The sequence below is a fragment of the Chenopodium quinoa genome, unplaced genomic scaffold, assembly GCF_001683475.1.
Source record: "Chenopodium quinoa cultivar QQ74 unplaced genomic scaffold, ASM168347v1, whole genome shotgun sequence".
In the NCBI taxonomy this organism is placed as follows: Eukaryota; Viridiplantae; Streptophyta; class Magnoliopsida; order Caryophyllales; family Amaranthaceae; genus Chenopodium; species Chenopodium quinoa.
This window is the reverse complement of record NW_018745650.1, coordinates 2,536,334-2,552,776: the sequence shown is the minus strand read 5'-3', so window position 1 is coordinate 2,552,776 and position 16,443 is coordinate 2,536,334. Positions and strand designations below refer to the sequence as shown.

Below are 16,443 nucleotides of genomic sequence, written 5' to 3'. Positions count from 1 at the left end.
CTAAGACAGCTTCTCATTGTTTCTGCGTGATACATTAGATTGCCTGTAAGGTTGTAATTTGAGATAAACCCAATCACCTTCTTCAAAATTGCTTTCTGTCTTGTGCTTGTCTGCCATTTGTTTCTCATGTTACGAACTTTGAGCAGATTTTCTTTCAGCATTTTCATAGTTGCCTCTCTTTGTTGCAAGCTCCTGTCAACTGCATCAACTGCATATACCTGGTAAGTATGGTCTATGCAATGGTGGTGATTGGTTATACAGCAGTTCATAGGGTGTTTTCTTGCTAGCAGTATGAAAATTGGTGTTGTACCAGAATTCTGCTAGTGACAGCCAATTTACCCACTCTTAGGGTCTTTCAAAGCACATGCACCTCAAGTATGACTCTACACACCTGTTCAAAACCTCTGACTGTCCATTAGTTTGAGGGTGATAGGATGTAGAGAGTTTATGGTTGATCCCTTGCAACTTAACAAATTCTGACCAAAATTGGCTGATAAACACCTTGTCTTTGTCTGATATGATTGACTTAGGAAACCTATGTAGCTTATAGACATTATCTAGGTAGGCTTGAGCTACCTTAAGAGCAGTGTATGGGTGTGGCAGAGGGATAAAATGAGCATATTTGTTCAATTTATCAACCACCGCCATAATGACTTCCTTCCCACCAAAGTGAGGCAACCCCTCGATAAAGTCCATAGTAACCTCTTCCCACATAGATTCAGGCACGGAAATAGGTTGCAGAAGTCCTGGGTAAGGAGCGGGATCGTATTTTCATTTTTGACAAACTGAACATTGCTTGATGTAATCTTTGTTTTCCTTCTTCATTCTCTTCCAGTAAAAGAGTGCCTTGATTCTCTGGTAAGTGGCTTCAACCCCAGAATGGCCCCCTTGAGAAGAATCATGTAGCCAGATTAGCACCCTTTTCTTCAAACTGAGATCATTTCCAAGCACCACCTTCCCCTTTCTTTTTAAGCATATGACATCCCATACATAGAGAGGGTGAGAATTAGGATCTTGTTGTAATTCATTGATCAATTGTTGAGTGTCATTATCATTCTTCCATGCTTCTTTTCACTGCTCAAATAGCTCTGATTGTATGCTTGAGGTTGCCATAGTATTCAAGGATAGTTCTGGTGATCTGGACAAGGCATTAGCTACCTTGTTTTCAATACCTGACTTATATTCTACCACATAGTCCAGACTAGCTAGCTTAGTTAGCATTTTTGCTAAAATGGAGTGGCCAGCTTATGATTTAGTAAATATTTCAAACATTGTTGATCAATTTTGATCACAAAAGGTTGAGATATTAGGTAATGATGCCATTTCTTGACTGCCAGTACTACAACCAATACTTCTCTTTCATATGCAGACAACAACATAATTTTCTCACTCAAAGCTTGCTCAAAAAACTTATTGGATGCTTATCCTGCATCAGAACAACTCTGATACCCTTACCCGAGGCATCAGTTTCTATGGTAAAAGGTTTGCTGAAATCAAGCATAGCCAAAACTGGAGGAGAAGTTATGGCTATCTTGAGTTGAGAGAAAGCTTGATCTGCTTCATCATTCCACCCAAATCTGTCTTTTTGTAGTAAATTGGTAAGTGGTTTTTTTTTTATTTTCCTATAATCCCTGATAAACCTTCTGTAATACCCGGTTAAACCCAGAAACCCTCCAAGTTGCTTGAGAGACTGAGGTCTAGGCCAGTGTAGCATAGCCTGTAGCTTGTCAGGATCAGTAGCAACCCCCTGTTGGGATATAATGTGACCCATGTAATGAATTTTTGTCAGCCCAAAAGAACACTTTTTGAGATTAGCATGAAGCTGATTTTTTTGCATTATCTTAAGTGTGCATCTTAGATCATTTAAATGCTCTTCCCAGCTAGCATTGTAAACTAAGATGTCATAAAAAAAAAAAGATCAACACACATCTTCTACGAAGGGGTTTAAAAAGGTGGTTCATCAAAGACTGAAATGTTGAGGGATCGTTTGTTAACCCAAATGGCATTACTAAGTATTCAAAATGACCAAGATGAGTCTTGAAAGCAGCCTTATGCAAATCTTGAGAATGCATCCTAATTTGGTGTTAACTAGATTTGAGATCAATCTTAGAAAAATACTGAGTACCTTGCAGTTCATCTAACAACTCTTCAATGAGTGATATAGGGAATCTATCTTTAATGGCAGCCTTATTAAGCCCCCTATAATCCACACACATCCTCCATTCTCCATCCTTTTTCTTCACTAATACAATAGGTGAAGCAAAAAGGCTATTGCTTTCCAAAACTAGCTGTAACAGCCTTCACATATTCATCCCAACTAGGCAAGATGTGATTTTGTCTCTACATATAGGTCTGATGCCATAGTAAGGCTTTCTCTTCTAGGAGAATAGCAGCTAACTTCACCTTATCAAGGTCTTTCACATTATCAAGATAAAAAACTGATTACATTTAAAGATCCAAGATTTAAGATCTGTACCATTAAACTTAGGGAATTTTACCTTTGTCAATTTAGCTGAATAGTGGGTGTGTTTAGGGGGTGGTTCAGACTCCTTATCATTGCTAACAAGTTCAAGTTGAAATTTATTAACATTATCTGCTACCAGCTTAGTGATTTGCATTGACAAACCAAGCAACAAATCATTAAGCTCAGAAATAGACTTACATTTCTTGTCTATATTCAGACTGTTGTGTCTATTAGCAACCTCCAACTTCTTGGCTTGCTCCTGCAACAACGTTCTTGTGGTTTGCTCCAGTTTTGGGCATCTGTGATTCCTAGCTCAGCAGAATTAGATGAAGATCTGGTGATAGGCATATTGATGGTCCGAGAAAGGAACAGCTCTGATACCAGTGATGCAACTGCTAACACGAATTAAGCCTGACCTTGTGCACAGGATGGAGACTTGGTCGATTATACCTAAAAATTAGCAAAAACAGATATAGCAGGGCAGTTGTGGGGGTAAAAAAGATTAAGGATAAGGCAGACTTTTGAGAGAAAGAGAGTATAAGATTAGAAGGTTTTTAATTCATCATTCATGCCTAGCTGAACATTTAAAAATGGCTTATATAGCCTTGATTACACAAGTCCTGCTGATTCATACATAAGACATATTAAAAGGACTGATGTATGAGTTTTACACCATGATTTATCTCGGTTTTACAACGTATATTTGCATGGTTTTAGGCTCTTTGGAGCCATTTCTCGCTAACAATCTCTTCTCTAGTGTGTTCGATGTATTTTTGTGAGTTTCATAGGAATGTGGAGTTTCTTGGATGATTCGAACACGTGTTGGATGTTTTTAAAAGAAGTTAGTGCATGAAGAAGAAGGTTTCCCCCATACCCTGTTGACCCTAGCTTGCCCATTCAAACAGGGAAAAGAAGAATGAGTAGAACACGAAGTATTTGCATAAAACCCCATGTGCTCGATCGGGCATGGTCCGCCCGGTGGGACCGGGCACAGAGGAGTAGAAGTCTAGTGTTGAAATAGGAAGGCAACAATCAATTTGGAGAAGCATAGTTGCGCGCCCGATTGGGCAGGGTCCGCCCGGTGGGACCGGGCACGTGGTGGAAGAAGTGCTACGAAGAGGAAGAAGTGCCGTATCCAAGCCACCCGATCGGGCATAGCTCGCCCGGTTGGACCGGGCACGGTTTCGCGGAATCCATTTTACTTAATTTTGAATTTCTATCTTTTTGAGGGTATAAATACCCTTTGTAATCACAATTAGAAAACACTTTTTATGTCCATTAGCATTATTTCTCTCTAAGAACCCTAGTTTACTCTCTTTCATGCAATTTAATTCTTCCATTAGATTTGATTATTGTTCATCAACAAATTGAGTTATTATAATTGAAGCATCATTGGTATTCATATCTTTCTCTTCTCTTTCAATTATTATTGCTTTTTGATTATGTTTTCTCCATTGAATTTCATTATTGATTGTGTTAGCATGTGTGAGTAGATTCATAATCCGGGATCTTGCAAAGCCCAGATATGATTAATGCTTGGATTTAATCTTTAAATTCTCCAATAATATTCCCAATTGACATGCTTAATTGATTGTGTTTATGCCAATGCTAGATTAGGAATAATTAGTATTGTTATCATCCCTTTGTTCTTATTGCAACAGAAGTTGAATATTAACGGGATTTGGGTAATTCAATTAAGGGTTTGAAGGTCATCACGGAAGTAGATGATTGAATGATTAGGAAGTTAAGTATTGTGTTTAATGTCCCTTATTTGCTTGATTCCATGGAAATAGGGTTGATAGTTTATTTGGGAAGCCATTGATAACTCAGAAGAGACCTTTGGTATTTTATAGGGAATACTTTTCCTCTTGTCGATTGAATTGTTATTAGGGGTAGAATTATTTATGCATTGATTATATTCGTGGTAATGCTTGATCTTGGATGCTTTAGTTTATTGATTTATCACATTTCTTAGATTTATTGAGTTCTTTATATATTAGTTCTTAGAATTATTCACCATTGATTGTTACTTGCTTAGTGATAATTTGAGTCTATTTAATTAGGTGAACCTTAGTCTCTTGGGATTCGATCCTTACTTGCCCGTCTACATAGTAGTGGTCTCGTTAGGTTATTTTTGTTAGGTACGCGACACGCCTACCAAATTTTGGCACTGTTGCAGGGGACTAACGGTTTCTTTCTGATTATTTGTGATTCGTTTTTACTAAGCTTTCGATTTTCTGCTTCGGCTATTGCCCCTTGTATTTTTGATCCTCTCTTTTTAGTTCTTTTTTGCATGCAAACTCGATGTTCATGTTTAGATAGCTTAACACCTTTTGACTCTGAAATCGAAGCTACAACAAGGAGACGAAGAGGTAGAAGAAGGAGATATCAAAATACAAGTAAAATGACCGAAAGAATCAAATCTTTACTGGAGTATGGCATTCCTGATACTGCAACCGAGCTCCTATCCAGCATTGTCAGACCACATATTACCACTCAGAGCTTTGAATTAAAACCTCAATTTATACAGTTCATCTCCAATGACTCATTTGCAAGCACACCTCATGAATGCCCTATTAGTCACATAAACGGTTTCTTGGAGAAGTGTGACACCATAAAGCTCAACGGTGTTACTGATAATGCTATCAAACTTCGTTTGTTCCCTTTCTCACTACGGGATAGAGCAAAGGAATGGTTACGAGACGAAGGTATAGTTCCTTTGATACATGGGATAAGCTTGCCAAAGCTTTCTTAGTAAGATTTTTAGGGCAAGAGAAGACTACAAGGTTAAGGAACGATCTACTACCTTTCATCAATCTGATGATGAGTCTTTATATGAGGCATGGAGAAGATTCAAGCGCTTACAGAGACAATGCCCTCATCACGGTATCCCAGAGTGGATGTTGATCCAAACATTCTACAATGGTCTGACCCATGAGTTCCGCATATACATTGATGCTGCATCCAGGGGTTCTCTCATGACTAAGAACCCAACTGAAGCCAAAGAGCTAATTGAGAAGATGGCAGCCAATGATAATTATCATCCAGGAGGTCGACATAGTGTGAAGAAGGGAGGTAATTAGATGATGATGCTCTAACTCTTTTGACTAGCTCTGTGCAGGCATTGACAAGCAAGTTTGACAGACTCCAAGCCGGAACATTTACTAGCTCATCGGAGACCTGTCAGATGTGTAATGTGCAAGGTCACATTGCATCTAATTGCCCCAAAAATTCCAGTGAAATGTCAATTGAGGAGGCCAATGCATTCTACACCTCTAATCCTAAAAGGTCGTATGATCCTCATTCAAACACATACAATGAAGGGTGGAGAAATCATCCGGACTTCTCTTATATGAACACTCAAGCTCAATTGAATTCTCCACCACCACCACCTAGTTTTCAAGCAAGGGCATCTTTTAATCACCAACCCATGAATCAACAACTACCACCGCAAACTTCAAAATACAATCTTGATTCCATTATGGAGACTTTCACTACTTCCCAACTTCGACAGCAAGAGCTTATGACAAAGCAATTTGAGCTACAAGCAAAGCAAAATGAACAATTTGAAAGCTCGATTCAAATGCTTATTGCTCAAAATAAGAGGATAGAAACTCACCTTTCTCAACTTTCACAACAAGTGAGTCATTTATCAACTCTTCATAATCAAGCAAAAGTCCAAAAGGAACAATGCAATGCAGTTTTCTTGAGAAGAGATGAACTATTTTCGAGGAAAATAGATGAGAAAGTGTGCAATGTGGAGTCAAGGAAAGATGAAAAGTGTGAGGATGTAAATAGTCCCAAATATGTTGCTCCACCGGCCTATGAGGAACTGATGCCCTTCCCACAAAGGTTGTCAAAAGCTGTGCTCGATAAACATTTTGGGAAATATTGCGAGACTCTTAAAAAGGTACATGCTTCCATTCCTTTTTTTGATCTTTTAATTCAAATGCCTCAATTTGCAAAATTTGTGAAGGAAATTAAAGATCAACATGATGATAAGGAAGTAGTAAATGAGAAATGCTCTACTCTTTTAAGTGATTGCCTACCACCTAAGCTGCATGATCCTGGTAGTTTTACCATTCCCTGTATGATAAACGAAATATTTTTTGATAGGGTCTTGTGTGATTTAGGTGCTAGCGTAAATTTAATGTCTTATTCATTATATGAAAAATTAGGTTTGCAAAAACTTAAACCTTCCCCTATTTTTCTTCAAATGGCTGATAGGACTGCTAGACTCCCTAAAGGTGTGGTTGAGGATGTATTAGTTAAGGTTGGTGAACTTGTTTTTCCTGTTGATTTTGTTGTTATGGATATGAAAGAAGACCATAAGATCCCGATTATATTTGGTCGCCCATTCCTTGCCACAAGTTAAGCTCTAATAGATGTTCCTAAAAGACAAGTGACCATTAGGGCCCAGGACAAACAAGTAGTGTTTAAGCTCTTTAATGAACATAATTTTATATTTGATGGTGGTACTTGTTTAAAAATTGATGCTACTAACCCTTTGGTTGATAAGTGTGTATGTGATAGAAATCTTGTGAGAAACGAGGACAATATTCCACCAAATGATGTGTTTAGCTACATGAAAGTAAGTTCGGATACAAAGCATGTCAAATATAAAATGAAGGAGTCATTTGGAGGCGGATATTTTTATGGGCAACATCGCTGAGTTTCTTCTTTGTGTGGTGACCTAGGCTGAGCTAATAAAGAAGGTCAAGCTTAAGACCTTAAACAAGCGCTAAATGGGAGGCAACCCATTCCTTTTTATTTTATTTTATTTTTTTAATTTTTTCTTTCCTTTTACATTTTTATTTTCCTGTTTTGTTAGTGTCTAGAAAACAAACAAACAAAAAGGTCATCACCGCCCCGAGGTAATTTTCCAACTCCCACACGTTGCAATGAGGTCATTGCCAAGTGTAGCTTGGGGGAGACTTGTGTATATCTATCTCGGTATGTTCTCTTATTTTCTTTTGCTTTGTTGGTTTGGTTTTTATTGCTTTGGTAGTACAGAAAAAAAATGAAAAATACGAGAATCATGATAATGAACGGTCAATGAACTACTTCCCCGTGCCCCTATCCTTAATGCCAAAAAGGTTTTTGATTTAATCTCGATTGAAAGACTTGCATTGTGGATTAAAAGATCATGATTTGATCTCGAATTGTTTAATCCCTACTAGGAGTCAATGTTGTTAACCATGTATGAGTTTGGAGCTTGACTGTGTTAATCGTGAGGCTTGAGCCTTATTTATTCATTCATGTGTGTTTAGTTCCTGGTGTGATGTTGATCTTAGTTTTGACTCTAGACTTTTAGTAATGTGTCATAATGCATTGCACGTGCACGATGAGAATGACGAAGGCCATGTTCATTAGGTGACCTCCAGACGAATTTAGAAACGTATGTTCCCTTCTTGCTCACCCATGTTGTAGCCTTGACCATATTTTTCATAAAAGTCACAAAATTAACCCCTTTTCCTTAATTTGGCTACTTTTCCCAAGTCTAGCTTGGGGGAGCTTATATCATGGTGTTTGTTTTATTTTGTGATGAAATTTCTAAAAAAAAAAGAGAGAGAGAAAAGAAGGAATCATAAGCATGGAGGTTTTATTCTTGAAAAGTGAAAAAAAGGAACAAAGAAAAAAAATTGATACAAAAGAAAAGGAATTTTGTTCTTGAAAAGAAAAGAAAGAAAAATTGATAGAAAAAAAGAGAAGAAAAAAAAAAGAAAGGAATTGGAAATTTGAAGAATATAAAGGTAGTAATGGATGTTCTTGATGTAATTGGGTTATGTGCTCTTGTTAATGAGAACGATGGATCGAGGATGTTTATTGATTGCATTTGATAGCTCCCCGGTTAGACTATGATCGCCTACATTCCCAAAATTTATTTTCTACCCACTTCTACCCGGCCTACATTACAAGCTTGAAAAAGTCCTTCCGATCTTTGTGCATGGTATTGTGTTCATGTGAAACGAGTCTTTTGTCAAAATGCTGGAGTATATCTCACATTTCGAGTCGACATTTGACTAGGTTGAGCGATAATATAACCCCTTAAACACGCGAGTGTTGTGAGATGGGGGGTTTGCATTATTGGTGGGGATGGTGAGAGATCGAGCTCACTTTTAGCTTGCCACATAAATAGTGTGTTGAGTGACCACCAAGGTGAGATATTCTAGTCATCGATTTTTGAGTTGTCCGTGGTTGATTTCGCTTGACGACTATTTAGGTTGATCGATGGTTTGAGTGATTTGATTGGTTGGCTAAGATGCATGCTTGTTTGATTTCGATTTTGAGTCCTTTGTTTAAAATTGCATTACGGGGTGAAGTACGTTTACTTGGTTGTTTGTTATTTTTGATTGCCTTGCTTGAGGACAAGCAAGAGGTTAGCTTGGGGGAATTTGATGTATGAGTTTCACACCATGATTTATCTCGGTTTTACAACGTATATTTGCACGGTTTTAGGCTCTTTGGAGCCATTTCTCACTAACAATCTCTTCACTAGTGTGTTCGATGTATTTTTGTCAGTTTCATAGGAATGTGGAGTTTCTTGGATGAATCGAACACGTGTTGGATATTTTTAGAAGAAGTTAGTGCATGAAGAAGAAGGTTTCCCCCATACCCTGTTGACCCTAGCTTGCGCGGTCAAACAGGGAAAAGAAGGATGAGTAGAACACGAAGTATTTGCATAAAACCCCATGTGCCCGATCAGGCATGGTCCGCCCGGCGGGACCGGGCACAGAGGAGTAGAAGTCTAGCGTTGAAACAGGAAAGTAGCAATCTATTTAGAGAAGCATAGTTGCGCGCCTGATCGGGCAGAGTCCGCCCGGTGGGACCGGGCACATGGTGGAAGAAGTGCTACGAAGAGGAAGAAGTGTCGTATATCCAAGCAGCCCGATCGGGCATAGTTCGCCTGATTGGACCGGGCACTGTTTCGCGTAATCCGTTTTACTTAATTTCGAATTTCTATCTTTTTGAGGGTATAAATACCCTTTGTAATCACAATTAGAAAACACTTTTTATGTCCATTAGCATTATTTCTCTCTAAGAACCCTAGTTTACTCTCTTTCATGCAATTTAATTCTTCCATTAGATTTGATTATTGTTCATCAACAAATTGAGTTATTTCAATTGAAGCATCATTGGTATTCATCTCCTTCTCTTCTCTTTCAATTATTATTGCTTTTTTTATTATGTTTTCTCCATTGAATTTCATTATTGATTGTGTTAGCATGTGTGAGTAGATTCATAATTCGGGATCTTGCAAAGCCTGGATATGATTAATGCTTGGATTTAATCTTTAAATTCTCCAATAATATTCACAATTGACATGCTTAATTGATTGTGTTTATGCCAATGCTAGATTAGGAATAAATAGTATTGTTATCATCCCTTTTTTCTTATTGCAACGGAAGTTGAATATTAACGGGATTTGGGTATTTCAATTAAGGGTTTGAAGTCATCATGGAAGTAGATGATTGAATGATTAGGAAGTTAAGTATTGTGTTAATGTCCATTATTTGCTTGATTCCATGGAAATAAGCTTGATAGTTGATTGGGAAGCCATTGATAACTCGGAAGAGACCTTTGGTATTTTATAGGGAATACTTTTCCTCTTATCGATTGAATTGTTATTGGGGGTAGAATTATTTATGCATTGATTATATTCGTGGTAATGCTTGATCTTGGATGCTTTAGTTGATTGATTTATCACATTTCTTAGATTTATTGAGTTCTTTATATATTAGTTCTTAGAATTATTCACCATTGATCGTTACTTGCTTAGTGATAATTTGAGCCTATTTAATTAGGTGAACCTTAGTCTCTTGGGATTCGATCCTTACTTGCCCGTCTACATAGTAGTGGTCTCGTTAGGTTATTTTTGTTAGGTACGCGACATGCCTACCAAGGACTAATTAAGAAAAAGCCAAATAAATTGGCTACTCTAAAATAGTTGTCTTGTACTAATATTTCCTGGAACATTCTCTTAATTATTTTTCCCTGCACCTTCCTTTGACCCTTCTTGTACCAACTCATCATTCTCCCTTTTTCAGAATTCTCTACTGACCCTTGCGCTGACTCACCATTCTTTGCCACCTCAGCCTGCTTACTACTCAATGCATCAGTGTGTACATTAGAAATTGGCGAAAAATAGCATATCGAAACGCAAAGGTAAGTAATATTCAGTTCATTTTTGAAAAAATTCAGTTATTAATTTGCCTTTTTCGGTTGAATATTGCTATTTTTTTGGTAATTTGAAACTGCAATAACATGCAAGGTCGAATGGAAGAAAATCCGGAAGTTACTCTAACCAATCTGACTACTACTATAATTTCAGAAGGTATATTGTACTACAATTGTATCTATGGCTTAGAAATTTATAATTAATGCTTAATGTGCTCTAAAATTTAAATATAAAGTTGAATAACATGTTTAGATATGATACTATATGCTTCTAGTGATTTAAGTTTTGTGAGAGAAGGACGATTATGTTGTTAAAGTAAGTGTACTATTTTTATGTTCTAAAAGTAGGTGTAGTATGTTATTAATTATTATACCTTTTTTTAGGGATATTAATTATTATTATACCTAGTATGGTTGTTATGTGCTAAAACTATAATCTAAAATTACAAATCATAATTTTGATTAAATTTCTAGTCACCTACAATTATGTTCTAAACAATACGGAGTATCATTTTATGTTCTAAAGTCTTTCTACGATGTTCTAAAATTATAAATATTATGTTTTTATGTTCTAAATTATATAATCTCTATATGTTTGAAATTTAGAACATATGTAGAAAATTTTAGAACATATGCAACAAATATTTAGATTTTAGAACATAGGAAAATTTAGAAGTTAAAGCATAGGAAAGAAGTTAGAACATAGGAAAATTTAGAACATAAGGAAAAATTTAGAACCTATCATTAGAACAAGCAAAAAAATATAAAACATACGTTGAAAATATTTTGAAACATAGGCAAAACTTTAGAACATAGGGAAAAAAATTAGAATATAGGGAAAAAGATTTAGAACTTAGGGAAAAAAGATTTAGAACATAGGATAAAAATTTAGAACATAGACTAAAAAATTTAGAACTAAGGGAAAAAATTTAGAACATAAGAAAAAAATTTAGAACATAGGGAAAAACTTTAGAACATAGAAAAAAGTTTAGAACATGGAAGAAAGTTAATTAGAACATAGGATAAGAATTTAGAACATAAACAGAAAAAATTTAGAACATAGAGAAAAAAAATTTAGAACAATTTTCTTTTTATAACATAGAGTAAAAAGTACAGGATATAAGAAAAAAAAAGTTAGAACATAGGTTTACAACTTATGAAAAAAAAAAAGTTAGGACATAGTTTTAGAACATATGAAAAAAAAAAAAAGTTAAAACATAAGAAATTTTTTTTTACTTAGAACTCATGTTTAAAACATAGAAAAAAAAAATAGATAATACGTTTAGAACATAGGAAAAAAATTTAGAACATATGTGTAGATTATAGGGAAAAAAAATTAGAAAATGGTCGTAAAATTTTAAAATATAGGCAGAAAAAGTTTATAACATACGAAAAAAATAGATTATACACAGAAAGTTATTGTAATGGTTAACTTTCCAGTTTATTTACACTATTTAAGTGCTTAGTATGCCAAAACCTATTAGCTCAAGTGGTTGAGCATTATGCAAAAGCATAGAGGATGTAGGTTTGATTCCTGCATATGTTACCTCAAAAAATAACTAAATAAAGTAAATTGAATTAGTGCTAATTAAGTTTTACAAACAAAAAATTGGCTTGAGATGATTTATGATTTTGTAATCTTTGTTTCAATTAAACTCTACAAATTCTCGTCTCAACACTACACAAATTATTTTGTGGAGGCTGGGGAAGCATTGGGTCTAAGACACGCTATATGCATCTCAATTGAAGTAAGCCTTCGTAAATGTGTTAGAAATCGATAACATGATGCTTTACAAAATTAAAACCATTTGAGCAAGCATATCCTTTCTCTGACTGATATTGGAACATCTTTAGGGATAGTCATGGTTTAGCTAAGTTCTGCAGTTGTATTTCTTTTGCTTTTGTTAAGAGAAGTGAAACCAGGTTGCTCTCAAGTTAGCAAACTTGAGTATGAATTCTAGTGAGCTGCCTTAGAGTTTGGTTAGATCAGAGGATTTTCTGGATGAACTGCATGATTGTCTTCTTGCGGCTGATGTAATGCTTTAAGCATTTAAATAATGTTTCAGGTGTGTTTTGTGTTAATATATATATATATATATATATGAAAAAAAAAATCATTTACTGAAAAATTTAAAGGTATGCAATTGATTTTATCCTTTGCATTTTGCATCTTTGTGTTTCTTGCAAAAATGCCAATAATTTTGATTGATAATGGCTTTGATTGATTGATTGATTGACAAATTCAGTGATTCATAGTTTCCAAAAATATTTAAACTTTGAAAAGATATTGCGTGAGACCAAACTCAAAGTGAGTATATGATATTAAAACTTTAACATCTGATACCTTATATTAATATTTGATATCAACAAATTAATATCTACTACTCCCTCTGTCCCTATATTTTTACCCCATTTGACTGTGCAAGGTCTCCAAGACATATATTAAAACGTCTATATCTTTATTTCCATACACGTAAAAATTATAAAAACATGAAATTAATAAAATATATATATAATGAGACGAATCTAACAAGACCACTCATGACTAAATTATCTTTTATAAATAGTGGTAATTTATGGTCAATGTTTTCAAAGTTTGACCCCTGACAATGGGGGCAAAAATAAAGGGACGGAGGGAGTATAAAATTTCAATATTGGATATCAAAAGTTGTATTTTATTTGATATAAAAAAATAAGTTGATATAAAATTTTAATATCTCATATAAAATTTTAATATCTAATATAAAGGAGCGATTTCCACAAATAATGCTATATTGTAAACTAATTCCGCATATACGTTGGTTTAAAAAATATTTCCCCCCGTACCGTCCACGTAAGCTCAGTTACTAGATTCGTTTTTTTTAATCCTAGCTATTATTAAACCGCTAATATAGATTGCGGTTCTATTTTAAATAGTTACGCTCGTTAATGGTATTAGATGTTCTTCAAATAGAACCTCTAATGGTATTAGCGGTTCTATGTGAAGAACCTCTAATACCATTAGCGGTTCTATGTGAAGAACCTCTAATACATTAGCGGTTCTATATGAAGAACCTCTAAAGGTATTAGCGGTTCCATTAGATAGAACCAAAGGTACTTTTTTTTAAGTTTTGCCTGCACCGAAATGTTTAAACTTAACCCATACTTTTTAACCTGTTCTCCTTGTACCTGCTGTAGCTTTTAATTTTACATCATAATTAAGAAAATACATTGTAATGTTCGATAAAATTCATCAAAACTAATACCAAACCACCATTTGCTTAAAATATAGTCAAAAAGCCTAAGTACATATAATTATGTTCATAAGTCAAAACTATGAATATTTACAAATGCAAAATAAGCTCGTATTCAACTATAATCCACGCTTCATTTTCTGATGTGCTGAAGATTGCACCCCAGATTCATCTACCTCCGTAATAGTGTCTAACAAGGGAAAATCAGAAGATGTCGTGGTGGATTTGCGTCTGCAATAAATACGAGGTAGCGGGGAGATAATAATGATGAAGTAAGATTGAAAGAGGAAGGTGACATGGGTGAAGAAACTGATGACATAGGTGAAGAAAGTGATGACATAGGAAAATGATGAGGTGGAAGAGGTGGTGGAGGAGTAAGCAAACTAGGAGATATGGGTTGTGTGAGGAACAAGATGATCTGAAATACCTTGTCTTTGGGTAACAAACTGTCTTATGCATGCCATAAATGTAGGGATCGAAAGAGGTCACTACGACACTCACAGAATCACCAACTCAAGACAACCAACCAAATATCCAAACCAATCAACCCAAAATATCAAACAACAAGAATATGAAATATGGACAGAAATATTTCACTCACAAAGAATCAATAATAAGCGGAATAAAATACAAGCAGCACACACGAATTATACGTGGAAAACCCCTTCGATGTGAAGGATAAAAACCACGGGACCTCTTGAGGAGTCCACCCTATATATTCTATTATTGATCATAAAATTGAAGGTAAAATGAACCCAATATACTTCACAACAATTCACAACCCAGCAACAACAATAAACAATAAGAGATCGAAAGTTAGAGAGCAAAAGAGTAGAATTCACCCAAAAACAGCAGTTCTGTCCAGAGACGACTGAGACCAAACCAGATCTCAAAACAACGATCTAACCGTCCAAAATAAAGATCTTGATGTTAGAAACAAGCTCCTAAAATTTGAGCACGATCCAACGGTGAAAACTCCGGCAACAGCCAGTTTTGTAAGGTTGCCTAGAAAAACTCTGAAGTTGAAAGCTCTTGTAAAGAACTCTAACTCTCTCTCTATTTTTGTGTGTGTATACTCAGCTACTAGCTGCCTCACCTGGTCACTTGTTTACCACAAGATTTTCCATCTAAAGCTTCCAAGAGAAGCCACAAAAGGCATCTCAAAAACTTCTAGAAGAAGCCACAACTTAAGTCCCTAAATTGGACTTAATTCAAGCTAGTAAAATGTAATAAAAATGGACCAAGTAAATAGACCAAAACAAGATAAATTTTACTTCAATTGGGCTGGACCCATAACAATCTCCCCCTCCAGCCCAAAACAGGGAAGACGAACACACTTCAACTATCACTTGAAGCTCATTCCCGCAAGCTTACTACAAACTTCAAGCTTGCTTCCGGGAACCATCTTAGTCAACATATCTAAACCATTCTTGTCGGTGTGGACTTTCTTTAGTTTCATTTTTTGATCTTCGATCACATCCCACAACCAATGATATCTAACATCAATATGCTTGGTGCGGGCATGGTACATAGCATTCTTGCTCAAATCCATAGCACTTTGACTATCACAAAGTACTACATACTCACCTTACTTCAAACCCAACTCTTGAAGAAACCTTTTCAACCAAAGCATTTCCTTACTTACTTCCACAGCTGCTATATATTCTGCCTCAGTAGTCGACAAAGCCACACACTTTTGTAACTTGGATTGACATGATCTGGCTCCCCCTGAAAATGTGAACACATAACTTGAGGTAGACTTTCTACTATCGAGATCACCAGCCATGTCTGCATCTGTATACCCCTCAAGAACAGGTTTTCCACCTACATAACACAAACAAAGTTTAGAGGTGCCACGCAAGAACCCGTTCAATATACTTTTCCTGTGATAACCACAACTTTCTAGACTTCCTATTACGAGCAATCTTCATGCCTAAGATTTGCTTTGTTGGACCCAAGTCTTTCATGTCAAATAAACTGGACAGATTTTTCTTCAAATTGCTAATCATATTTGAATCTTGCCCAACTATCAGCATATCATCTACACACAAAAGAAGGATAATGAATTTGTCACCAGGGAACCTCTTAAAGTACACACAAGGATCTGCAGAAGTCCTCTTATAACCATTACTTGTCATAAACGAATGAAATTTTCAGTACCATTGCCTTAGTGCCTGTTTAAGCCCATAAAGACTCTTCTTCAACTTGCAAACAAGATTTTCTTTCCCCTTTTCTTCAAAACCCTAAGGTTGCTCCATGTAGATTTCTTCATGCAAGTCACCATGTAAAAAAGCAGTTTTAACATCAAGCTGCTCCAACTCAAGATCAAGACTTGCAGCTAATCCTAGCACAGTTTTGATAGAAGTCATTTTGACAACAAGAGAGAAGATCTCATCAAAGTCAATGCCCTTTTTCTGGTTGTATCCCTTTACCACCAATCTGGCTTTGCGCTTCACTATCTTCTCACCATCTTTCTTGTTCTTGAAAACCCACCTGTTTTTTAAGACTTTCTTACCCTTGGGAGGCTTCACTAACTCATAAGTTTCATTCTTCTGTAAAGACTCCATT

The 16,443-nt window shown here is 35.8% G+C and overlaps 1 protein-coding gene across 1 annotated transcript; it reads left to right on the top strand.

Moving 5' to 3' along the window:
* The first annotated feature begins 5,651 nt into the window (after nucleotides 1-5,651).
* On the top strand, nucleotides 5,652-6,839 carry LOC110716907. Its single transcript, XM_021895560.1, has one exon. It carries the CDS (start codon nucleotides 5,652-5,654, stop codon nucleotides 6,837-6,839), a length of 1,188 nt encoding a protein of 395 aa, XP_021751252.1.
* Nucleotides 6,840-16,443: the final 9,604 nt, after the last annotated feature.

Bases quoted from the DNA above. Each gene is read 5' to 3' on its own strand.
- LOC110716907 (XM_021895560.1), top strand. From the start codon at position 5,652: ATGTGTAATGTGCAAGGTCACATTGCATCTAATTGCCCCAAAAATTCC.